Source organism: Typopeltis vanoorti, chromosome 7 (genome assembly GCF_054136105.1).
Source record: "Typopeltis vanoorti isolate ZY-2024b chromosome 7, IOZ_Tvanoo_1.0, whole genome shotgun sequence".
Lineage (NCBI taxonomy): Eukaryota > Metazoa > Arthropoda > Arachnida > Uropygi > Thelyphonidae > Typopeltis > Typopeltis vanoorti.
In genome coordinates, this window is record NC_143555.1 from 137,311,812 (window position 1) to 137,339,479 (window position 27,668).

The 27,668-nt window shown below is 36.0% G+C and overlaps 1 protein-coding gene across 4 annotated transcripts in view; it reads right to left on the reverse strand.

The window, feature by feature from the left end:
* The window catches only part of LOC150105111 (apoptosis-resistant E3 ubiquitin protein ligase 1), a 377,933-nt gene that overhangs the window by 215,568 nt on the left and 134,697 nt on the right, over positions 1–27,668 (reverse strand). For all 4 annotated transcript variants that reach the window (XM_090395495.1, XM_090395494.1, XM_090395496.1 and 1 more), the window contains 2 exons: positions 14,895–15,109; positions 5,336–5,573 (listed from right to left, as the gene is read on the reverse strand). In XM_090395495.1, coding sequence (XP_090251621.1) covers positions 5,336–5,573; positions 14,895–15,109 — 453 coding nt within the window. The remainder of the gene's footprint in view (positions 1–5,335; positions 5,574–14,894; positions 15,110–27,668) is intronic.

Below are 27,668 nucleotides of genomic sequence, written 5' to 3' on the forward strand. Positions count from 1 at the left end.
TAGTTCCTATTGAAGACTGTCACCATCTGCAGAGATCTATTTACACTCGATAACACATATCATTTGATTACTACTGCCAATTTATACTTGGAAAAATTTGAAGATGAAGTTTTATCACAAGCTACCTTAAAATTGCATATGCAGTTGACATTAAAAAAAAAAAAAAATCAGCTAACGCCTTTTTTATTCCCGTATACGGGGAGTAGGCGAGGCCATTTAGCCCTATCTAACTGTTGGAGACTGAGCGGGCAGTTCAATCTCCACTGGTACCAATCAGAGATAGATGGCCCAAGGCTATCACTAATTAAGCGGTACACAGTGAAGAGAGACAGCTCAAATGTGCCACCATCTCGTGGTCCCTAACCCTAACACAATATATTTTAATGTCTGAAATAATGTGGGTTCTACGGTCGATTTTCTTGAGTTTACAGGATGAAAAACCCGCTTGCCCATGCAGAGATCAACTAACTCGGGAACCGGTCGAAAAAGGGCTTAGAAAAATTTCCTCCAGTCGCTGACTAGACTCGAAACCAAGTCTTCCTTCGTACGGCCAAGCGCCGTGGTATGCAAACACAACCACTGAGCTACACAGGCTGTTTCTCTTTTAAAAAAATCAGCTAATGCCTTTTTATTCCCGTATACGGGGAGTAGGTGAGGCCATTTAGCATTGCATTACAGAATTTTATATAGTCCCCTAAATGCAGCTTCCTTTAAAAAAAAAAATTTAGCATTACATTACAGAATTTTATATAGTCCCCTAAATGCAGCTTCCTTTAAAAAAAAAAAAAAAAACATCCTGAAGTATGTAACATTCCATGTTCGTGCCGCAAATCCTATATCAGTCAAACTGGGAGAGATTTGAAATGTATAAAAATTAACACCTGAGCATGCTGGCCTGGCTGGCCGAGTGATTAGCATATCCGCTCACCAGTCAAAAGGCTGCAGGTTCGAATCCTGTTGTGAGCATGGATGTTTGTGATTGTCTGTGAAAATACTAGTGGTGGTGGTCAGTGGTAGATGGTGTTGGTGTAGTTGATGGATTGAGTGGTGGATCTTTTTATTATTATTGTTATTATCTGAGACCTCCAGGGAGTCAAGGACTCATTGAGGGAGTATAAATCACTCAAAACAGCTATCATAGTTCCCTTAAATTCATTCATACTAGATGCACTCACTCTCTGTAAGGGCAAATTGACATTATAGCAGTTGACATAATGTGAGTGATATTTTTATCATGTGAAGAGGATTTTTTTGTTTCCTTAAAAACTGGCAACAGAAAAGGAGAACTAACTTACATATTTTGTAAAATTTCTGACTGTTTATTGAAATTTGTTATAAATTTAGGATATAACCTGGTGTACGCAACACCGAGCTCACTGATACTTCTTAACTGGATGAAGAAATGCAGGTGTATGAGGACAAGGTACTAGAGCTGTTGCAGAAACAGAATAAGAATTCAGCAATAGGGACTGATGAAATTGTGGACATTGGAAACTGATGAAATAGAATGGAATTGTGGGCATGGGAAAATGGATGTCAGTTCAATGTAAAGTCATTCACTTCGGTGTGATTAGATATTCAATGTCGTATTATATTGGTGGGATTAGGCTAGAAGAAACTGATGAGACTAGGGATCTTGGAGTGTTAGTAGATAGGAAGTTGAAGTTCAGGAGCCATGTGGCAAAGATTCCAAATACAACTAGAAAAATAATTGCAATGCTGAGATGAATGCTCACATGTAAAGATAAGGATATCATTTTGCCTCTTTAAAAGGCCTTGATAATACCTCACTTTGACTATTGTGCGTAGGTCTAGTCTTCTGGTTTTCATTGTGATTCTGATATATTGGAAAGAGTGCAAAGGAGAGTGTTAAAAATGCTATCATGATTGTGGAATACTGATTATGAAGACAGATTGGGAATTTGTAGACTGTAGAAACTAGCAAACAGGCGAAAGAGGGGTGATATGATTGAGACCTATAAACTTCTGAGAGGGTCATACAGGACTTCAATTGATGGAGGAAGGACAAGAGGGCATCCTTTGAAGCTAAAAATGAATACCACTAAGAAGGGGTGAGGACTAGATTTTTCTCTCATAGGATGGTGCATGATTGGAATGGATTGCCATTGGATGTTGTGAGTGCAAGCAGTATGAATGAATTCAAAAATAAGTATTACAGCTGGTATGTAGTACGTGGCCTTCCTCAATGAGCCTCTGACTCCCTGGAGGTCTCTCTTAATAATAACAATTAATATTATTATTATCACAGGCGACTCCAAGGAGTCCTTAGACTCATCAAGGGAGGCCCTAAACATCATGTCCACACAACTATTCGACATTCACAGAGTATCTATCACACCTTGCCTTGAACTCATTCACTGTCATAGCACCCACCACAGACTCTGGCAGCTTATTCTACTCATTTACCGCTCTAAAAGTAAAGAACCCAGCTCTAACACATTTACTAACCACACCCTTGCCCAGCTTCCATAGACGTTCCCTAGTCCTCCCACCACCAGTCCTGATCTCAAAAATATCCTCTGAATTAATCCTATAGAAACCCTTCAGAAACTTGAATGTCTCAATCATATCTCCCTCCTCTGCCTATCAACCAATTTCTGCAACCCACAAATCCTCAACCTGTTCTCATAAGTTTCATTCCATTGACCTGCTATCATCTTAGTCACTCGCCTCTGGATCCTCTCAACCTCCCTCCCCATCAAGAAGAAACCTAGGTGACCAAATCTCGGCACAGTAATCGAGATGAGGTCTTATCAAGGCTCGGTACAGAGGAACAATAACTTCCTTGTATCTGCTCATCAAAGTATTCTTCAACAACCAAGTGATTTGATGAGCTGATTTAGCCACTTTTGCAATGTGCCCCCTAAACTTCATCTGCATGTCCACCAACACTCCCAAGTCCCTGGCCTCAATCTCCTGGAGTACAGTTCCACCAATTTGGTATACTGCTGCTAATCTTTTCCCCCCAAAATGCATAACCTTACATTTTGTCACATTAAATTGACATCCATTCTCCTTAGCCCAGACCTCCAATCTATCCAAATCATCCTGCAAGATTTTGACATCTTCTGCATTCACTATTGCCTTACCCAATTTTGTATCATTGGCAAACAAATGAACCATTCCTCTTAGAGCTTTCCCTATATCATTAATGAACAAATTAAACAGCAGTGGTCCAAGAACAGATCCTTGCGGCACACTACTAGTCACAGGCCGTCTTATGGACTCTACTCCTGAATAAACTACTCTCTGTTATCTCTCCATCAACCACCCACCTGCCCATCTCACCAATCCTATATCCATTCCTATATGTTGCAGTTTACGGATTAGAATACCGTGTGGTATCCTGTTAAAGGCCTTTGCCAGGTCCAGAAGTATCACTGTAAACCCATTACCCTTGTCCAGTTCAGCCGTCACTGTGTTATAAAACTTGAGCAAGTTACTGAGGCATGATCTACCCTTCACAAAGCCATGCTGTCCCCCATACAGTATCTCATTTTCATCAATCCATTCCTGTATTTTTCCATCGACTACTTTCGCCAAGACCTTGACAACGACTCCTGATATGCTGATTGGTCGGTAATTTGCAACAGTAGTCTTGGATCCTCCTTTATGCAGTGGAACTATTTTCCCCTCTTTCCACACCTTCGGGACTAAACCAAACCCGAGACTCAGATTAAACAACATGGTCAAGGGCACTGATAATTCTTTAGCCGCTTCACGTAAGACCCATGCTGGTATACCATCCAATCCCACAGATGTATTCACATTAAGGTTCTGTAATAGACAATTCACCTCCACTTCATTCACCACAATTCCTGTATAAACTAATGGTTCCTTCATTCTTTCAATGTCACCTCCTGGATGATTTACTCTTGCAAAGTGCTCACTCAGTAATTCTACTATATCTACTGATTCAGTGACCTCCTTACCATCAGCATTCCTTAAAATCATTCTGCCGTGTACAGTTTTTCTTTTACTTGCAGTTATAATAATAACAATATACTTCACTTGGGGAATATATAGTGCTCCTTTATTTTCCAAATTCTCACAAGCTATTATCCATTTAGAAAGGGAAAAAATGCAATCATATGAATCTGCTTCACAGCAGGATTTTCAAATATGAATCCTTTCTTTTACTTTCTTTCTTTTCAAATATGAATGCACACCAAAAGTATTGAAGTTCTATTATATAAGTCAAACCTCAATTGCAACAATAATTTGTCTCCAATATTCAACTGATTTTGCTTACCCATGATGATGCTCTATGAGAGACAAAATGAAATCTGAAATAACGTTTATAATTTTTTTTGCGTTTCCCATCCATGAAAGATTACAAACGTATAACATATTTGTACCAAGAGCAAGCTAAGGGTTTTCCAATTGTTTTTATTTATTTTATTTTTTTATTTATTATCTTACGTAATCTGAAAACCCTGATGTACAAATCAACATGGAACTTTCTCAAGTAACTTCAGGCTTCTGATAAGCAGGACAGTTGGCTCACACTGGGGGAAGGAATTTGGTGGTTACATGTTCTTTATATCATGAGTACATGTTTGAGGAATGTTTCTAAGGAGAAGGTCAATAAAGTATTCAAGCATTGTTTGTATGGCATAAAATAAGACTCCTGTCCAATTAGTCCAACTCCCTGGAATGCCAATATAATATTAATAATAAAATTTTCTCCAGATATTTTAAAAGCAAAAGGTGCAACTGCCCTGATTATCTCTCTCCACTCCCCACCCAACAGGCTGTTGGTTCCAATCCCACTATGGGCATGGATGTTTTGTGAATGTAAGTTGTTGGTAAACATCATTACTTGGTGTGAAACCATTATCCTGCTTTAATAAAATCCTAATGGTTTGAAATAGTTTAATGTTTTGTTTTCAGAGCATAATTTCCAGATTATCTAACCTTTATCCAACCCACGATAGTGATGCTAACCTACTATGAGCTGATAGTCTTTCTTGGATAAGATTCACATTAAGTCCCACATTTCAAAGAAAAGCAGTTTACTTTTTTATTTTTTATTTTTATATACTGTGTACCAATGTATTTTCGCAAGAGAATCCATCAGGTAGAGTGTTTCATTAATAAAGGGTTCATTGATGTAAGTTAACGTATTTTTTTTTTTTTTATGTGCATACTGAATTTACACAATATGACACTACAATAATTACAAGTGTATCATAATATTGCTTTAAAAAAAGCAAATATTTAATAATTATTCTTAATAAAAAAAAAAAGATTATCCCATTCTCCATCTTGTTCCCTTCCAAAATGTAAACTAATTTTGCACTATGAGATATACCTGGATTAAAGTGCTTAATGAAAGGACTACCCCTAATGTGGACCATGCCAATAAGTACAGATATGCGGTATTCTCCTGCACGACGAACGCTAAAGTGAACATGGGCTTTATTAGCATCACCTGGATTAGTACCACCAAGCACTATACTGCATGCTACCTTATGGCTGCCTTGGGTTATTTCGACTAATAAACCATCCTCATTGCAAATCGGATAAGCTTGTCCATTGCGTTGAAAGAACTTGAAAAAATAAAATAAAATTATCATGACATGACAGTAATAATAAACATCAAACAAAAACACTTCCAAATGAGATGTTAATTCAACTATTGGGTTGCAAATAATTTTCCCTATGGCTAGAATTTAATTAATTAAATTGTTTAATTAAATGTTGAATATTTAATTAAATAATTTTACTGAAATAAAGAGCCAAAAGGCTTCACTTCGGCGATGCAAAAATATTTAAATTAAGGGGATGTTGACTCCCACATTGTTTTAAAGCCGAATAAGAAACTCAAAGATAGGAATCAAAGCATTTCATGCCGAAAATAGCAACTATAAAAGATCGGCGAGTCCAAGCGTAAGCAAAATAGGAGATAGTGCAATGCCAGGGCAACTCATAGTAAAGGTTGGAGTAAGCTCAGATCACTATTCTTAATATTTTGCCCCTAACGTAAAACACATCTCCTAGAAGATGTATGTTGTTTTATAATAAGAGAGGGGGGGGTCACTACCTAGACCAGTTTCAATCTTTTTTGAGGTCTCATCAGTGAGTAGGTATACCAGAAAAATACCAAGTTTATAATGATAAGAGCTTTATACCATACTATAAGAGTTGTTAATAAGGTGCACACATATAAATTACTGAAATAAAGAGCAAAAAGGCTTCACTTCGGTGATGCAAAAATATTTAAATTAAGGGGATATCGAATCCCACATTGTTTTAAAGCCGAATAAGATACTCATGGATCAACGCAGATCATATAAAAACCATACTCCAACAAAATATACAGAGTTTCAGAAAATTATTAAACACAAGATCAAAGAAGCAAAAGAAAGCTGGATGAATGAAAAATGTAAAGAAATAGAAATTCTACAGGAAAAGCATGACAATTTTAATATACATAAAAAGCTGAAAGAGACCTCAGGTATATTTAAGAAAAAACAATTATGTATCCTTCGAAACAAAAAGAGAGAAATAATATCCGAAAAGGATGACAAATACAAGAATGGGTGAAATATATAGAAGAACTCTTTACTGATAACAGACAGAACCCAGAAAATACTTATCAACATATGGAAGGTCCATGCATTCTAAGATCAGAGGTAGAATGTGCACTAAACTCAGCTAAAAATGGTAAAGCCTTAGGTCCAGATAGAATACCAGCAGAAATAGTAGTTATTAGAAGGTGACAACATTAATATATTAGTAAAGCTATTTAATAAGATCTACAATACAGGCATAATCTCTCAAGACTGGTTACAGCCAATCTTCATCATGCTACCTAAAAAAGCAAATGTGAAAACTTGTAATGAATATAGAATGATCAGTCTAATGAGTCACGTTCTCAAAATGTTTCTGAAAATAATTCAAAAAAGAATATACAGAAAATGTGAAGACACCATCAGTGATACCCAATTCGGCTTTAGAAATGGTTTGGGAACAAGAGAGGCTCTTTTCTGTTCTCAGATCTTATTCCAAAAATGTATTGACCAAAACAAGGAAATATTCATTTGCTTCATCTACTTCGAGAAAGCATTTGACAAAGTCCAACAGGTTAAAATGATTGCACTATTAAAAAGAATTGGATTAGATGGTAAAGACATCAGAATCAGTGAAAACTTATATTGGAACCAAAAGGCATCTGTTCAAATTGATGACATTATTACAGACTTCATTAACATCAAACGAGGAATAAGGAAGAATGTGTGCTGTCACCTCTTCTTTTTAACATATACTCAGAAGCCATATTTCAAAAAGTCTTGAAAGGAAGAAAGGAAGGGATTAGTGTAAATGGTGAAATCATCAGTAACATCCGATATGCTGATGACACAGCTCTCCTGGCTGGCAATATTCAGGATCTTTAAAATCTTCTGGAACTAATAAATGAAGAGAGTGAAAAAATGGGATTAAAAATAAATATCACCAAAACAAAATTCATGGTCATAAGCAATAAACCAATTCTTAATTCAGCACTTTATTTAAATGGGAAACAAATAGAAAGAGTGGCAAAGTTTAAATATCTTGGATGCTGGTTAAATGAAGATTGCAATCCAGAAATGGAAATAAAAGTTAGAATTGAAATGTAATCATGAAATCAAAATTGTGTAACCGCAGTTTAAATTTACAAGTTACAGTAGGCATGGTTAAATGCTATGTATGGTCTGTACTGCTGTAAGTGCAGAAACTTGGACCTTAAAGACAACATCAATAAAAAAAACTTGAAGCCTTTGAGATGTGGTTATACAGACGAATGTTAAAAATCCCATGAACAGAAAAAACGTCCAATCAGGAAGTACTGGAACAAATGGGGAAATCACGTGAACTTTTAGATACCATAAAAAGAAGGAAAACTGCATATCTTGGTCACCTACTTCATAATGAAAAATATAAGATACTTCAATTGATTATAAAAAAGAAGATAAATGGAAGAAGAGGACGAGGAAGATGAAGAAAATCTTGGCTGGCATGAATTCTGAGAGACTGCTCAGAGTAGCTAAGAACTGCTCAAAATTTGCCAAGGTGGTTGCTGACCTCCGATAGGAGATAGCACTCAAAGAAAAAGAACACATTCCTGAATGCTGACAATGTCAAGTTCTTTCCTAATATCCTCGTTTTAAATATGATATTGCCATTGATGCCATCTGTTCATGCCCCTAATCTTTCTCAGGACACTCATATCTGTGGTCTCTACTCTTTCGTCAAATGTTTTGCTTCTGACCCAGCTCTCAGATCCATAAATTAAAATTGGCTTGAATACTGTCTTGCAAACAGCTAATTTTAGTTTTTTGACTAATTTCTCTCTTATTCCATACAAATTTATTCAGTTGACTTCCTACCAACTTTGTTGATTCCATTGTCTATTTCCATATTGAATTTACCATCTTCACTAAAAATCATGCCTAAGTAGCTGAAATGTTTCACTTGTTCTATAGGTTCTCTATTTACAATGCAGTTGATATTTTCAATGCTTCTGCCCATTTCCATTGTCTTTGTAATGCTGACCTTCATACCATATCTATTACAACAGTTATTCAATTTAGTCAGGGAATGTTGCAGACACGTAGCGGATTTATTTAAAAGTATAACATCATCTGCATAAAGCAAAGAGCTGACATTAACATCTCCAATTTTGATATCAGGTTTAATACCACTTTCCTTCATAATGTGATCCATATAGATATGAATAACAGAGGGGATAATGTACATCTTTGTCTGACACCAGATTTAACATTAAACCACCTTCCTGTACTTTCTTCAATTCTAACTGCTAACTTACAACTCAAATAAGGACTGGGTATTGCTTGATATAATGCCTCATTGACACCATATAATTCTGGCGTATTGAACAGCTTCTCTCTTAGCACATTGTCATATGCCTTTTACAGATCTACAAAACTCAAATACAGATCTTTGTTATATTCCCATGATTTGTCAACTATTTGTCGTAAAGTGAAAATCTGATCCTGACAGCCTTTAATGGTCTGAATCCAGCTTGTTCTTCACTAAGCTTCTCTTCCACAATGCTTCTCAGCCATTTCTCAAGTATACTTGCATATATCTTACCCAGAACACTCAGTAATGAAATACCTCTGTAATTGTCGCATTCAGTTTTATTTCCCTTTTTATGTATGGGTACCACATTATGTATGGGTACCAGTAATCTATCTTTTTCTCCTGTTTTCATGTCACCTTTATCATCTCTAATTCCTTTTAGAGCACTCTTTTCTCCATTTCTGAGCTTCTTGGACAATCATACAGTCAGGAATACATATCCATACGTGAAGTAGGAAAAGTATGTATGGGTACTATGGTACCCATACATAAAAAGGGAAATAACATGAGAGCTCTACTCCAATAATCTGGAATTCGTCCCTCTATCCAGGCCTTCTTAACTATTCAGTGCATCCACTGTAAGACTTTTATACCACCATACTTCAGCATTTCTGGTCGAATATCATCTACTCCAGCTGCCTTTCACATTTCAAGCCTTTGATGGCTTTTCCTACTTCAAGTATGGATATGTATTCCTGACTGTATGCCTGTTGTGTATTTTTTACTACTGTGCTATCACTGCTTGTTTCATTTAGCAATTTTTTGGAGTAATTACTCCATACTTCAAGATGGAGTATGGAGTAATCTATCTTTTTCTCCTGTTTTCATGTCACCTTTATCATCTCTAATTCCTTTTAGAGCACTCTTTTCTCCATTTCTGAGCTTCTTGGACAACCTCCAGTATAGATAAAATAAATACATAAGAAATTTAAAACTGCAAGGTATAATAATTTGGTAAATAATGTTCTGTAACGAAACTATAAATTAAAAGAAATAAAAAGCTTAAAAATGGGTATAGTCACAACCAGCAATAATGCTCGAGTGTTAAATAGTTGAGGATTATGTTGGATAAGATAACCACTATAATATCAATATGAACAGCTATGAAACTACACCCAACCATAACAAATAAATAAATAATGATAATTTCTTCATCATCATCATCATCATCAAATTCCTGACATGTACCCTCAAGGGGTTACAGGATATGATAGTACTACATGAAAAATTTACATCATTACTAACTTCCTATCTACAATTTTCCTCCAACTCAATCTGTTACCTGTCAAGAATCCAACATTATCAGATCTTATATTTCTATCTTCTAAGGCACTTATTACGGTATCAATCCACCTATATCTTGGTTTTCCTCTGGGTCTTTTTCCTGCCAACCTGGGAGAGAATACTTTCTGCTAATCTTTCCTCTCCCATTCTGTTTAAGTGACTATACCACCTGAGATTAGCTCTGCTAACACATTCCTGGATGCTAACAATGTCAAGTTCTTTCCTCATATCCTCATTTTTAATATGTTATTGCCATTGATGCCATCTGTTCAGCCCCTAATCTTTCACAGGACTCTCATATTTGTGTCTCTAGTCTTTGGTCAACTGTTTTACTTCTAACCCGGCACTTAGATCCACAAGTTAAAATTGGTTTGAACACTGTCTTGTATATACCTAATTTAGTGTTTTGACTAATTTCTCTCTTATTTCATATAAATTCATTCAGTTGACTTCCTACCATACCAGCTTTCTTAATCTGTTGGCTATTTCCATATTTATAACATCTTCACTGAAAATCATGCCTAAGTAGCTGAAATGTTTACTTGTTCTATAGGCTCTCCATTCACAATGTAGTTGATATTTTCATTGTCTTTGTCTTGTTATTGCTGACCTTCATACCATATCTATTACAACAGTTATTCAATTTAGTCAGGGAATCTTGCAGACTTGTAGCGGATTTATTTAGAAGTAGAACATCATTAAATGAGAGGGAGGAGTGCAATGTGTGGTCATCTGCAAAACTGTGTACTGGGTTGGGGGTCAACTGAAGTAGGTCACTGATATATAGCAGAAAGAGGGTTGGTAACCATCCACCACCACATATAGTGTGCATCCAAACAGAAAACTAGCATTTCAACTACAGAAGTCCTGAGACAATCAAACAATGGTAGTTTGCTTAGTAAGCCTTTGTGACAGACAAGTCAAAAGTTTTGGAGATATCAAGTGCAACCACTTCAGATTTGCCAAACTGCTCCATGGCATTTGTTCAGAGATGGATGACATATGTGAGCAGATCTCCTGTTGATCGGAAGTGACAGAATGTATACTGGCAGTCGTTTATTAGGTAAGTGCTTTCAAGGCAGGAGTTGGGAACTGATCGGTTTTTCCATTACTTTAGCCAGGACTCAAACGAGCGAGATAGGGAGGTAGTTGGATGACAGCGACCTGTTGCCCTTCTTGGGAATGGGTTGAATATAGGCCAATTTCCAGGCTGTGGGATAGATACAAGTGGAATAAGAGTATATACAAATGACATACGATAGGAGTCAGTTCTGGTGCACAAACTTTCAGGACAATTAGAGGAATGCTATAAGGACCAGGAGACTTTTTAGTGTCTAATTTAAACACAAAAATCAGTATTTTTCTGATCTCTTTCTTCTTTCTGGCAGAAGGATACAAGGGGCATTGTATGTTTGACATCTGGAATGGTTGGGGGGCATTTATCATCATCAGTTATGATGCATTGGCAGCAAAGTGTGAAGCCAGGATATCGGCTTTTTCTGTTACTGATGATGCAATAGAGCCATCTGGGTATGATAGGGGTGAGAATAGTGTTGGGCAGAAGTTACGACCAATTGCTTTGGCGAAACACCAAAACATTCGGTTGCGTTTGGACAGGCTCTAGTTTCCTGCTTTTTGCCCTCTGTTTTGGAATTACTGATTTTTTTTTTTTTTTTGCATCTATTTTGGGCTTGAGTATAGGCTATAAGTATCCAGGAATGTGTTAGAAGAGCTAATCTCAGGTCGTATGGTCAATTAAGCAGAATGGGAGAGGAAAGATTAGCAAAACAAGTGTTCTTTGCCAGGAAAAAGACCCAGAGGAAGACCAATATATAGTATTATATCAAGTATTATATAGGTGGATTGATACAGTGAAAAGTGCCTTAGAAGACAGAAATATAAGATCTGATAATGTTGGAGTCTTGACAGGTAACAGATTGATTTGGAGGAAAATTGTAGATAGGAAGTTAGTAATGATGTAGTACTATCATATCCTGTACACCCCTTGAGGATACATGTCAGGAATTTGATGATGATGAATCCAGAAACCCTGTTCTAGAGATGAAATGGGAACTTTTTCAAGCCACTTCAGGCCTCCAATAAGTGGAGGCAGTGTTCTCACATTAGGTGATGAAATTTATCTCCTGCCTAAAGACAATCACAACTAATAATAGATGATAATAATACAAGATGGTGTAAAATCTTATATAGAAGGAATTCTGTAGAAAATTCTTATGTACCGATTTTACTTGAGAAAGAAAGTCAATAAACAATACTTGTAGTTTAACATTTTTTCATAAGTGTTTTATGCAATATGGTAAAATATTAAATTGAATTGCTAAATTATTTAACCGCCAATATTGTACAAACAAAGAGAGCCCGGACAGGATTAGAAATGTAGACCTGAGGCTATCGCCAGGCAAGAAGCTGATGAAATCACCTTCTCGCCTAGCAATAGCCAGACTCGATTTGAAGAAGTTCCAAGGTCGTGAAGGTAGAATTAAAAGGAGACAGGTGCCCTGCTCCTGGCTCTCTGTTCCTGACTTGTTCCGATGTCGCTTTGAAGAGGTTCCTGGGTCCAGCCGTTCCAAGGATGGGGGGAAGGATATCCCGCTAGTAGTATTTCGATGATGATAGGAGATTTTTAATGGCAGTGTCGGCATGTTCAAGAAGTCCCAACGTGAAGTTCTTTAAGCGAACTCCAAGAATGCTGTATCGCTGTAGCTGTGGAATAGTGTCTGTTTGCAGTTCTAACGGGAAAGAAGAAGATTATATTCGTGATCTCTAGGATCTTGAATGCTGAACTGGCTGAGATAGGTTTCAAGTAAGATTAATGTAGAACTGTTATGGATTGTGAACCTTAGAGCAAGAAATGTTGATTATATAGTTGCTAGCATATTGTAAAATAAAAATAAAATAAAATAAAATCAGCTAACGCCTTTTTATTCCCGTATACGGGAGCAGGCGAGGCCATTTAGCCCTATCTAACTTTTGGAGACTGAGTGGGCAGTTCAATCTCCACTGGTACCAATCAGAGATAGATGGCCCAAGGCTATCACTAATTAAGCGGTATACAGTGAAGAGAGACGGCTCAAATGTGCCGCCATCTCATGGTCCCTAACCCTAACACAATATATTTTAATGTCTGAAATAATGTGGGTTCTACGGTCGATTTTCTTGAGTTTACGGGACGAAAAACCCAAGTTTCCGGGAGGAAAAACCTGCTTGCCTGTGCCAGAGATCGACTAACTCCGGAACCGGTTGAAAAAAGGCTTAGAAAAATTTCCTCTAGTCGCCGACTAGACTCGAAACCAAGTCTTCCTTCGTGCGGCCAAGCACCGTGGTGTGCAAATGGCACATCCACTGAGCTACACAGGCTCTTTTGTAGAATTTGCTCTTTATTGTAAAATAAAGAAGTTGGAAAACCGTACTTCTAAATTATTGTGAGATTGTTTGTTAATGTTGGAAGGGAGACTGAATGTGAAGCTTAGTCAAGCAAAATTCTGTTAATGATCCATAATAAATGGAGTTGAAGTGTGTGTGAAATTGACCATGTGTCTGAAGTATATGTGAACATATATATTTGTCTTTGTTTTAAGCTAAAGGCTAGAAATGTGGATTTAAGTAATTTGAGAACCAGACACATCGTGCATTTCATTGTTACTTAGCTGAATTGAAAGGAACCAGATAATTTTGATATGTGTGAAATCCTATCTCTTTTATGTTGTAATTACCATGTCTTAGTATGAATAAATTGTTTTGTTTGTTAATAACTTGCCTGATTTCGACTTACAAATGCACTTCTCATAAAAATATAGAACCTGTGTGTCCTTAAAGTTAAAATTAGCCACAACTGACAAGATTTAAGTATCTAACATTGCTTGAATTAGAATTGAATATAAGAGATAATTCCATGTTCCGATGAGCATTTTTCTCACAAGTATAGGAAAGACAAACAATTTCTTTGCGCGATCTATAATGGCGCAGTCGTTATACAAATAAATATTTAAAGATCACTGTAAGGGAAAGCCAGCTAGCTAGACAAAGGAATTGGTTCCAGCTAGAGGCAATTCCTGAATACACTACACGCACGTGAAAGTAGCATAGTTACAACCTTGAGGGGAGGGGGGGGGGGAAAATTGTAGACTAAAGGATTAAAAGTGATAAGACTAGCTCAAGCAACGATTACAACTCAGAGTTACGACTGACAAGAAGTTAAGATAAGATAAGAAAGAATAGTGAATATACATTTCGAATCAAGTGTACAAAGAATTTAAAGAACAAGATACAAAAAAACAATTTTTACAATGTCATGTGACAATAAATAATGAACAGAAGTAACATTGTACTGAAAATACAATAATAAACCAACAAGTTTGCCCATCAATCTTTTAATTACTATTATAGTATACTTTCTGTTTAAATCTTACTGTCTAGATTTTGCCTTCAAAGCTCAAACTGTGTGAGTCTAAAATAGAGGAAGAATTTTAAGTATTATAAAATGGAAATATGACTTAGCAAGTGTTATTATGCTTTACACTGCATTATGATGGCATCATATTTGATTGTGAATATATTGTGAAATGTGAATATTTGACAGGTGAGATCGTATTAAATAAGTTTAAGATGTTATATTCAGGAAATAATGATCAAGAAAAGGAAGGGGTAGCGACTTGATTGTAAACTATCTTATTCACAATCAAGTATGGTAAAATGCTTACCTTGATAATAAAGTTCATAGTCCCTCCAACTTCATGAGGATCTGTCCAGTCAAATTCAACCTTGCAGTTCTGAGGAGCTAAGTACTTGCCCGTAACAAAGGTAAGAAAGCCAAACTTAGATATTGTACAATTATCAAGCACCAGAGAATGTTGGGACATGGTAGTTGCCATGCCCACCAGTGATGCAACTAGAAAGGCGACACCTACAACTGCAACTATAAACCGATCAGCAGATTTAGAATTATAACATTATAACAAAATGCTTATAACAAGATCTTTACTAATTCAGAAAGAAAATCTCAGAAGTAATTAAATCTTCTTTTTCTCTAATAATGTTCTGCACGATATTGCATTTTCTTAAATCTTTCTATATATGTGGATACTTATATGAAATACTTTTAATAGATTAAAAGTCCATGACTTAAATTATTTAAAGAATTTACAATGTATACTGGAATATTAATTAAAAGAAACTTTAATAAATACCTCCTATATTTCGGCAATGTCACATTGTCATCTTGATGGGAGCATACAACTATGACACGTGCACCCAGGCACTACAAAACGCGAATGAGGCAGAAGAGAGAAAACTACTGTTGTTCCTAGAGTCCTAAAGGTGCCCCCTAGCAGACTATATTGGGCACCTTTAGGACTCAAGATGCATGCTTCCCAAATTTGAGGCAGTCTCATGCACCCAAATTTGTTGAGGTTTGGAAAGTTTTTTTAGAGCCGAGGCTGATTCCATGAACAATCTTTCATATTTAAATTTGCTGCGGTGTATTAGCGTGGCTTTCTTCCAACATCTGTGGCAGGTATCCAGAACATGGTCTGCAAGCCCAGAGTGGCTGTAGTCTTTGTGTTCAGAAATTCTATTTGCTGTCCTGCCTGTTTGGCCAAAGTAGGACAGTTTACAGCTGTAAGGGACTATACCACAACTTGGTATACCTCAGGTAGGTCAAGAGGAAGTGGCTGGTCTTTGGTGGAACAGATAAGGGATGCCAATTTCTTATATGGTTTGTAACAAGAAGTCAGGTCATTTTTTTTATTATTTTGGTTAACATTTCAGAGGTACCACAGATATAGGGAATGGTCATGGATTTAGTGTAATCTTTGTTATGAAGGGGGGAGTTGTGATTAACTGGTTTTAATATTTTGGGGGGGTTGTAGCCATTTGCTAAAGAAGTGTTAAGAATGTGGTTTAGTTCAGTGGTTAAGGCATTATCATCTGAACAGATTAATTTTGCCCTGTTATATAGTGTTTTTATAAACCCCATATTGTTGTGAGGGGGTGGAGGATTGCTGGTGAATGTATCTGCAGGTTTCGTTTTAGATACATTCACCAGCAATTCCCCCCCACCCCTCACAACGATGTGGGGTTATAAAAACACTATATAACAGTGCAAAATTAATCTGTTCAGATGACAGTACCCTAACCACTGAACTAAACCACCTCCTTAACACTTTCTTAGCCAATGGCTACAACCCCAAAAAAATCCAAAAAATATAAAAACCAGTTAACCACAACCCCTCCTTCATAACAAAGATTACTAAATCTTTGTTATGAAGACTGGCCACAGACTTCTAATATCCATGTGTGCTATGATGAACTTGAAAGAAAGATTGTCAAATCTAGAGAAATTGCCTTAGATTCTTACCATATTAACAACAGCCTGAGTTTCAATCTCTCTGATGCACACATTGCCACTATTCAATATTGGCTCACTCGTGACAGTGCGTAGTCAACTTTTATTTGGAACTGAAGCTCGCATTACTGTTTTTTTAAAAATGTACTACTGTCTTTTGCACTAGTGCTGTTAATGTAATTTTTAAGTCTGTAATTTTTATATATTTCTTTGATTGTGTGTGTGTGTATATATATATATATATATATATAAAGGAAGCTCCAAGAAGATTTAGAAAATTTTAGGCCAATTAGTATCTCAGGAATGGTGGTTAAGGTATTGAAGAAGATAGTAAAAGGCAGAATTCAGGAGTGGGTACGGAGGAATATGATAATCTATAGGGACAGCATGGTTTTGTGAAGCATCAGTATTGATGCTTCAGTACTACTCAATGTACTGCTAGACCTTGCAAAGACTTTTCACAGAATAGCACATTGAACTCATATAAATTGCAGCAAAATTGGGAAAGATATGAAGCTGTGATTTGGATAAGAGGATATCCAATGAACAGACATCGTCATCATGCTCATCAAATTCCTGATACTCATGGGATGTACATATAATATAATAATACCAAATGATAAGTTTACTTTATTATTAACTTCCTATTCACAATTTATTATTATTATGAAGGTTCATAATTTAGTATTATTATGATGATATTCCTATTATCATCATCAGAATTCTATGGAGTCTGAAGACTCATCGTGGGAGGTCTCACAATTGCACACAGTGTCTAAAATGCATTCACTGGTTCAGTACTCACCACACACACACACACACACACACATGGATGCACCTTGCCTTACACTCTGTTTATACAGCTTCAAGAGATGGGCTCTTGTTCTTCTGCAGTCTTTCCCATTCTGTGAAAAACCTCATTCACATTAATATGGTAATAACGCTTACCAACTTATATGTCTCGATCATTCTCCCTTCTATCTGCTGTACTCTGCAAATTACGTCCTCAATCTGTCTTCATACTCAGAAACCAGAAATCAATTTAGTCAATTGTCTCTATACCCTATCCAATATCTTTCTATCCTTTTGAAAATGTCAACCAAATATGTGCACAGTAATTCATATATACTAGGGTGCGCTGAGAGGTTGTGATAATCACCATAAATGAATTAAGGTAGAACCATATAACTTACACATTATTATGTGCAAGTTATTCTACATATTTCCCATGAAGTGTTATACACTTGTTACAAGGCTGCTGCATCATTTACAATACTCTGAGAAAAAAAAGTCTTCAGGTGCAAACTTTGTCTTACACTTAGATAAAGGATTAAACCAAGCATATAATTTCTTGGCATCTTTAATTTATAGTATAACCAAGTAGAAAAACTTGTAACATCTATCTCTATTTCTGAGTATTTTAGTAATAAGGTAAGACACCTTTTGGCTACTCATATATAGAAATCATATTTGAGCATTTTCAAGAGGAATGCAAAGAGAAGCATGTATCCATGCTTGAGTTAGAAAATGCCATCAAAAGCTTGAAATTTGGAAAGAACAGGGCTGGAGTACATGATATTCAACCAGAAATGCTTGAGTTCTAAGACTTCCCAAAAGAGATTTCGGTATTGTGCCAACATGTTTATTAAGATAAATAAAGATAAACAAACCCTACAAGTTTCTTATGTCGTTTGACTTACATCTTAAGGGGTTCAGGTAACTAAAAGTTTAAACACAAGAAATGAGAAATTACTCAAAATAGTCCATTAGATTATTTAATTAAGGGAATAATAAATCCCATTTTGTTTAATTTCACAGGCCGAATAAGAAACTCGAAGATCAGGATCGGAATCTTCGGTATGAAACTCGTAGATTCCGATCTTCAAGTTTCTTATTCGGTTGTGAAATGAAACAAAATGAGATTTATTATTCCCTTAATTAAATAATTTATGTCGCCGAAAAAATAGCCTGTTGGCTCTTCATAGTCCATTAGATGTTATTATGGCAGTCTAACCATTCATCAAATTAAAAATCCAAATGCGGTATCTATACAAATGTTAATATATGCTATGTTTGAACAATGCTGGATGTTGTCACGTTCTATTGTTCACGTTCACTCTGTCCGAGGTCTGACTTAGGTATATTTTTTATGAATGTTGACCAAACTTGGTGTAGAATTAGGCCCTTGTTTTTGTTGAAATGCATTAGGATTCTAAGCATATTTGCAGCTTCCTTGAATTTTCTTGTGAAACAGTTTTTTTTTTTCAATATAAGACATGTTTGTTTTATGCCAAAGTACATTATGGCCAGTGGAAGTTGTGTGGGATGATAGGCCTGATTTGTGTTCTCTCCTTTTTTGTACGTCTTTGTTCATTCATATGAATTTCCCCCTGATCTTCCCGTCTGGCCTACATACGTAATAGATCCCACAAGAACAATAAATTTTATAGACACCTGGTCTTTTTAAAGGGTGATGTGGAGGTTTTGGGGGGATATAGTAATCTTGATATTTTTTCTAGTGGTAGAAAAGCTACTTTAATGTTATGCTTGTATAGTAATTTGGCAAATTTGTCTGTAACATTACGGTAGCGTAATTGAGTTCTTGACATCTTTCTTTAGTGAGACGCTTGTAGGAGGTATGTTGAGGATTTTCTTGATTATTTCAGGTTCAAAACCATTTTTTTTGAGGATCTGTGTTAAATAATGTAATTCTTCATTCCACTTCTGTGCTGGAAATATTGTAAGCTCTATCCCTTAAGGTTTTTATTAAACCTATTTTTTGCATGGGGTGGTGGTGTGAGGCAGCATTAAAAAATGTTCTTGTGTTGGTGGATTTTCTATAAATGGAGAAAGATAATCTGTTTTCTTTTTCATTGATTTCTATTAGGATATCAAGAAAAGGTAGTTTTTTTTATGTTCTTCTGTTCTAAAGTGAATTTTATGTTGTTGTGCAGATTATTAAGATAATCCCTAAAAGCAGTGAGTTCCCTCTATCGTTCCTGGCCATATGATGAAAATATTGGTTTTTTTATGATAGTTGTTTCATGCATTATTTTCAAAATTTTCCATATATAGGTTTGCTAAAGCCGGGAAGAGCCCATTGCCAGTCCTTTTTGTTCCCAAAATTTGTCTTGATACATGAAAAACGTATTTTTTATGCAATGTTTATATAGTTCTACAATGTCCAATGGAAAAAGATCTTCAAGGAGATTCACAGATAAAGTATGTTTCATTTCTGGAAACATTTGTAAAAAGGCTGACTACATCCAAACTTGCCAAGATATCTGAAGGTTCTATGTATATGGAACCTTCTCCTTCTCAATGAAATGTACACTGTTCTTAATGAATGATGTTGTTTTTTCTGCGTGGTAAAATCATGTTGTTGAGGTGTTTTGCCATATTTGAGGTAGGAGAGTCTCTTCCATTTATATTCTCCTGTTTGCCAACAGGAAAATATACCCGAGGAATGGAGGGAGAGTACTCTTGTTCCCATCTACAAGGGTAAAGGGGATGCACAAGACTGTAAAAATTACAGAGGAATAAAGTTGATGTCCCACACAATGAAGATCCTAGAAAGGGTTCTTGATGGTAGATTGAGGGAGGAGGTGGAGATTGCAAAGGAACAATTTGGCTTCATGCCTGGTAGATCAACAACAGATGCTATCTTTGGGTTACGACAGATGATGGAAAAATATCGAGAGAAACAAAGGGAGCTACATCTGGTATTTATTGATCTGGAGAAAGCATACGATAGAGTGCCAAGGCAAGAAGTCTGGAGGTGTCTGAGGGAGAAGAAGGTGCCAGAGAAATATGTCAGGTTGGTGCAGGAAATGTACAGAAATGTGAAGACAAGTGTTCGGACCTGTTTAGGACAGACAGAAAGTTTTCAAGTAACAGTTGGCTTGCATCAAGGGTCAGCATTAAGTCCGTTTCTGTTTAATATTGTGATGGAGGTGGTAACAGAGGAGGTGAGAGAAGATGCACCTTGGACAATGCTGTATGCAGATGACATCTTGCTGTGTGTAGATTCAAGAGAAGAAGCGGAAACTAAACTGGAAAGATGGAGAAAAGTACTGGAAGAGAGAGGTATGAGACTGAGCAGAAGTAAGACAGAGTATATGTGTTGCGCAGTGGGCGGTGGCCAGGAGACAGACCTGGAGCTGGAAGGAAATGTCATCAGGAAGGTGAGAGACTTTAGATACTTAGGTTCGACAGTGGAAGAAGATGGAGGAGGTGAGAAGGAAGTGGGATGCAGGATACAAGCAGGTTGGAGGAACTGGAGGGAGATGGCTGGAGTGTTATGTGATAAGAGGGTGCCGATCAATCTGAAAGGCAAAATTTATAGGACAGTAGTGAGGCCAGCTATGACATATGCTATAGAAACTGTGGCCCTGAGGAAAAATAACATTAGCAGGATGGAAGTAGCAGAGATGAGAATGCTTAGGTGGATGTGCGGTGTGACCAGAAAGGATCATCTGAGAAATGACTATGTCAGGGGAACAGTGAAAGTTACGAACTTAGGAGCGAAAATACAGGAGGCAAGGTTGAGATGGTTTGGTCATGTGATGAGGAGGGAGGACGAATATGTGGGAAGAAGGGTCATGCAGATGGATGTGCAAGGAAGGCGGAAGCGTGGGCGGCCAAAGAAGAGATGGAGGGAGCTGGTAGAAGAGGACTTGAAGATGAAGAACTTGGATGTGGTGACAGCCCAAGACAGGAAGGTGTGGAGGAGACTCATAAGAAACAGTGACCCTACTTAAGTGGGAGAAGCTGCAGAAGAAGAAGAAGAAGTCTCTTCCATCTACTTAAAGAAGCATCTTTCTTATGTATTTTTTGGTAATCCATATATTCTAGGAACTAATGGGTGTTTTGATTGTAGAGTTCTTTTTAGGTCTTCAGTCTTTATTTATCTTAATAAACATGTGGTCACAATACCAAAATCTTTCTTTTGAACTGCTAAACCACAGAAACCTACGCCTACAATCTAAGACTTCCCATCTATAAAAAAAAAAGGAATAAAGCTGAATGTAAAAGAATTACAGAGAAACTTCTCTACAAAGTGTTCCAGGTAAGATCTATGCAAGCATAATGAAAAGAGGTTGACAAAGATTGTGGAAGAGAAACTTGGAGAAGAACAAGCTGGGTTCAGGCCAAATAAATAGCTGTCAGGATCAGATTTTCACTTTAGTTTTGTAGATCTAGAAAAGACATATGATAAAGTGACGAGAGCAAAGCTTTACAAAACATTACAGTTATACGGGATAAAGAAACATTATACAGCGCATTATATAGTGTATATTTAAGTTGTAAGTCAGCAGTTAAAATTGAAAAAAATAAAGGAAGATGGTGTAATGTAAAATTAGGGGTAAGACAAGGATATTATCTATATACATATTTACCCCCCTCCCCCACCAGCAGAATGGATCCTAAATTTTTATAGCAAATCCAAAATTTCCTTAAAACTAAATTACATTTTAGATTCAGTTGAGATGATGCTCTCCCCAAGAAGGATAAAGAAAAAAAATTGCATTAGTATATTACATATTACTGGCCAAATGGGAATATTACTGATTATTCATCATCTATAATGGATTGCATTATGAAAGAAAATGGCATTAGGCCTGATATTAGAATTGGAGATACCAAATTATAGCTCTTTGCTTTAGGCAGATGATGTTGTTGTACTCCTAAACACATTTAGTGCAAGTCTCTAGGATTCTCTAACTTTAATTGCAGAATCCTTGAATAACAGCTATGACAAATTTGACATAAAAATCAGCAATAAAAAGACCAAAACTATGAAAATAGGCAGAAACACTGAACACAGCAACTGAATTCTGAGTGGAGAGCCTATAGAACAAGTAAAATATTTCAGCTATTTAGGCAGTTTTTAGTGTAGATGGCACGTTAAATCTGGAAATCGACAACAGAATTAGCAAATCTGATAGCCAGCTGAATAAATTTATATGGAATAAGAGAGAAATTAGCTAAAACATCAAACTAGCAGTACACAAGAAGTGTTCAAACCAATTTTAAGTTATGGATCTGAGAGTTGGGTTAGAAATAAAGTATTTGATCAAAAACTAGAGACCACAGATATGAGGGTTCTGAGAAAAATTAGGGAAATAAACAGATTGCATCAATTGCAGAATCATATTAAAAATGAGGGCATGAGAAAGCATAATAAATTTAGTTTAATCCTTTATCCACGTGTGAGCAACATGAAGTTTGCTTCTGAAAATACCTTCAGGACTGAAGTGAGGTAATCCAACACCAAGGCAACTTGTGGCATAGGTGGATCAAGCTCTCAACACTCCTATCTCAGTATCTCCCATAATGCAAAACACATCTCCTTGCAGATATGTCTAATGTTATGCATTAAGGGAAGGGCCACTACCCAGACCTGGATTGCTCTGAATTTAGTCAATAAAAGTAAAAGCAACAGAATTCATATTCTTAAAGTGATCCACAAAACTAATTTAATTATATGAAATTTATTTTGAGAAAAACGAAAGAAAAAACTTCACTACCTCTGTAAACAAGCTAACCGAAGATAAATTAGTCAAATGAAGTAGTTGGTTTTTTTCACACTACAGAGAACATGCACAATCTATAGACATAAGAGATTATATGGATAGATGCATGTGTTCTCTGGCTTCATTGATGTTAATTTAACATTCTATCTTGGATTTGTTATGCTGTGATAGATCAAGTAATAAAGCCAGGTAACAGTATTAACATGCATTTTTAGCAATAAAAATTGAATTTTAAAGTAAGCAAAGCAGGAGTATCAAATCATGACCTACTATTACTTTTAGATGGGCCCTTTATAGTTTTGGGGAAATCTCTTGTGTGCGTACTTTTGAAGCAAGCTCTCAGATCCTGCCCACAGCCCAGTTTCAAAGTGTGGCAGTTGTGAACACTGGTTTTGATAAAATTTGATGAAAGTGTAGCAGTTCGGTTTAACTAGGCATGCAAACAATACTGAACGCTTTATGGGAAGCTTTTGGTACTGAGACCACATTTTAAGGTAAATAGAGTTTAATAAAAATAAGCAATGATAATCCTACAAGTTTCATAAGTCGTTAGACTTACATCGTCAGGTGTACTAGTACAAGTTTTACACAACAAGAGACTAGAAACAGTTAATTACACATATTAGATGTTATCACAACTTCACAATTGGTACATCCAGAATAAAAATGCTGAAATCATTACTGTATGTGTGATGGAACACTGCTAGTTGTTGCTGTCATGTTTATTGGCATCATGCTTGTCATATCCTAGGTCCATGGCAGTTACATTTTTAATGAAAGCAGATCATACTTGGTGTAAGATTATGCCTTGATTTTTGTTACATTGTGTGGGGATCCTAATTGTTTTATGACCATATGTTGATCAAAACAATTATGATCAATATTAAGCATTTTTGTTTGTTGCCAAATCTTATTTATGCTGTCTTCTTTTTTTGACATCTTTTATGTGTTCAGCATTCAGATCTCCCTTGACCTTCCTGTCTGGCCTACATGGCAAATGCCACAGGAGCATTGAATCTTATAAACACCAGGTGGAGGGGAGGGTTTTGGTGGATGTAAGAATCTGGAGATTTTATGCAAAAGTAAAAAAGCCACTTTGATGTTGTACTCATGGAGCAACATGGCCACTTTGTCTGTAACATTCTTCATGTAAGGTAGCGTGATTGCATTCTTAAAATCTTGTTTAAGTAAAGGAGCAGCAGGAAATGTATTAAGAATTTTGTTGATCAGCTTGGGTTCATAACCATTTAGTTCTGTCTTAGGTAGTGCAGTCTTCATCTTTTTAATTGACATGATGGATCTATTGTATGCTCTATCTCGCAATGTTTTAATCATGCCTATCATATAATGGATGATGGTGTGAAGCAGCATTTAAAAATCTTTCAATTGTGGTAGGTGTTCTGTATACCAAAAAAGATATCAAGAATGGTAATATTTTTTGTGCTCTTCCACGTCAAGAGTGAATTTTTGGGATGCAAGTTGCGTCCCAATGTAAAGTTAAATGCCTGCTTCACACCATCATCCATTACAAAAGATAGGCACGATTAAAAGAGTAAAGCATACAATATATTCAACACGTCAGTTAAAAGGAATGAAGAACTGCATTACCTGAGACAGAACCTCACACTTAATGGTTATGAACCCAAGATGATCAACAAAATTTTTAATACACCTACTTTATTTAAACAAGATTTTAAGAATGCAATCACATTAATTACCTTACATCAAAAATGTTACAGACAAAGTTGCTATGTTGCTTTGTGAGCAACATCAAAGTGGCTTTTTTATCTTTGCATAAAATCTCCAGATTCTTATATTCACCAAAACCTCCACATCACCACATGAAAAAAACCAGCCATTTGAGATTCAATGCTCCTGTGTCATTTGCTACATAAGCCAGATAGGAAGTTCGAGGGAGATCCACATGCCTGAACATGTAAAAGATGTAGAAAAAAGAAGACAGTATAAATAAAACTTGGCATTCCACACAACCAATACAGGTCATCTAGTAGTTTGGCAACAAACAAACATGTCATATATTGATTATAATTGTTTTACAAGAAAGTTCACGGAAGCCTCACAAATGCTTAGGATCCCCACACAGCGGAACAAAAAATCAAGGCTTAATCTTATACCAAGTATGGTCTACTTTCATTAAAAATCTAACTGCCATGGACCTAGGATATGACATGTGTGATGCCACACAACATAGCATCACACACGTCACAGCAACTAGCACTGTTCCAACATGCATACAGCACAATGAATTTAAAGTTTTTATTGTGGTTTAATTGTGGTCAGTTATAATATCTAATATGTGTAATTAACTGTTTCTAGTCTTTTGTTGTGTAAAACGTTTTCACTAGTACCCCTGCCAATGCAAGTCTGACAATTTATGAAACTTGTAAGGTTATAATTACTTATTTTTATTAAACTCTTTTTATGTTAGAATGTGACCTCAATGCTGAAAGTTTCCTACTGAACTGCTAAGCCACAGGAATTTATGTTTTAACTGAAGCTTGTCCTGAATATTAAAATTAAAAGCTTATACATATGCTTAATTTAATATTTTAACTGTTGCTTCAGTTTATAATATATTTTAAAATTATTGATAAAAATATAAAATGACTTTTCAAATCTCAGTTAATTTTTTTATATTGTGTATATCTATTATCAAGCTATCAAAGTACATAACTGCATTATTACACAGGCATCTCCATAACCTAAAGACTGATTGCAAGAGATCCACATCAAAGATTATTCACATAATGCCTATCATACTTTTCTTTAGTTTCATTCAATGATAAGGCACTAACTTCACATTTTTAAATGAATTTTATAAATATGGAACAACTTTTCAGATCACTGTTAATCATAGTTTTGCTATATGATTGCATTTCATTATTATATATTATTATATAGGCATCTCCATGGAGTCCAAAGACAATGTACATAGGAGGCTCACACTAAAGATAATATACCCAATTCTTATCATACTTCTCCTTAAACTCAATCACTGACAAATGCATCAACTCACTCCATTTATATACATAACTGCACAACTGCATTTTATTATTACATGAGCAGCATTGTTTTGTTCAATTTAAATAATGTGTACCTCTACAGATTAGTCCAAGAACTTATCAATGGGGGCACAGATTATTCATATTCATACAACACCTACACATGTCCTTAAACTCGTTTACTAAAAAAGGCAAAGCACTGAATTGCCTCTGGCAACTCATTTTATTCATTCACCACGTTCCAAGTAAAAAAAAAAAAAAAATACACTATTGCAAAATTTTCAAAAGTAACTAACCCCCTTGTTCTCTCCCTTCTTATGTACTAAAACATTTTTTCTGTATTTATCATATATAACCTCTTCAGCAACTTTTATTTCTAGTATCTTCTCTTTTCTGTCTATCAACCACATTTTGCAACCCACAGAACTTTTCTTCACATGGATCATTCTGTAGACATATCATTATTTTGGTCACTTGCCTCTGGATCCTCTCTCCAATACTACAACTGCAAGAAACCCAATTGACCAAATTTGTGCCAAATATTCTAGATGTGGTCATATCAAAACATTATAAAGTGCTAAATATGGCCTTCAACTTAACCTCAAAAAGACAAAAGTTATGGCAACATGTGAACTTAATGATTTTGAAGTAGATGGGGAAAAAATGGAAGCAGTTAACAATTTTGTGCTCCTAGGATCCCGAATTGATAAAGATGGGAATTGTACTGAAGAGGTTAGAAGAAAATTATTACTCAGAAAGAAAGCAATGACAAATTTAAGCAAGATCTTTAAAGATAAAGATATTAGCCTCGCAACAAAAATCAGAATCGTAAAAGCAATGGTATTCCCTGTATGGATGTGAAAGTTGGACCCTGAGAAAGAGTGAAAGAAGGAAGATAGATGCATTTAAATTATGGGTTTAGAGATGCTAACTAAGAATACCATGGACTGCGAAGCAAACCAATAAATCAGTGATAGACAGAATAAAGCCAGATTGCTCCCTTGAAGCTATGATCATAAAGCAAAAATTGTCATACTTCGGACATATATGCGAGCAAATGACAGTCTGGAGAAGATGATGATGCTTGCTAAAGTTGATGGAAGCAGGAGAAGAGGAAGACCAAGAATTAGATGGGTGGATGGAGTTAAAGAAGCAACTGGAATGTGCCTGGAAATTCTGAAAGATATGGCCAGGGACAGATCTGAATGGAGAATGTATGTTTATAGAATCAGCAAGACTCAAAAATGGAACACTCGATGGAAAATAACCCACAACACAATAACTTCCTTAATCCTTGCTGGTCAGTGTATTTCTTAAATCCAAAAGATCCTCTGATTTGTCCAATTTTGCAATATATCCTCTAAACTTCCACCTGTACACAATCACCCTCAATTCCTACAGTCATCAATTTCTCAATTCAGTACCATCAATGTAATAAAGCTTGGCATCTTTTTCACCAGGTGCATTTATATTTTGCCACATTTTTAAAATATATATTTTAATATTTCCTTTTGCACTCCCTGACTATAGTAAAAACTAACTAGATTCTTATCTCAATGCTACCAACATCAA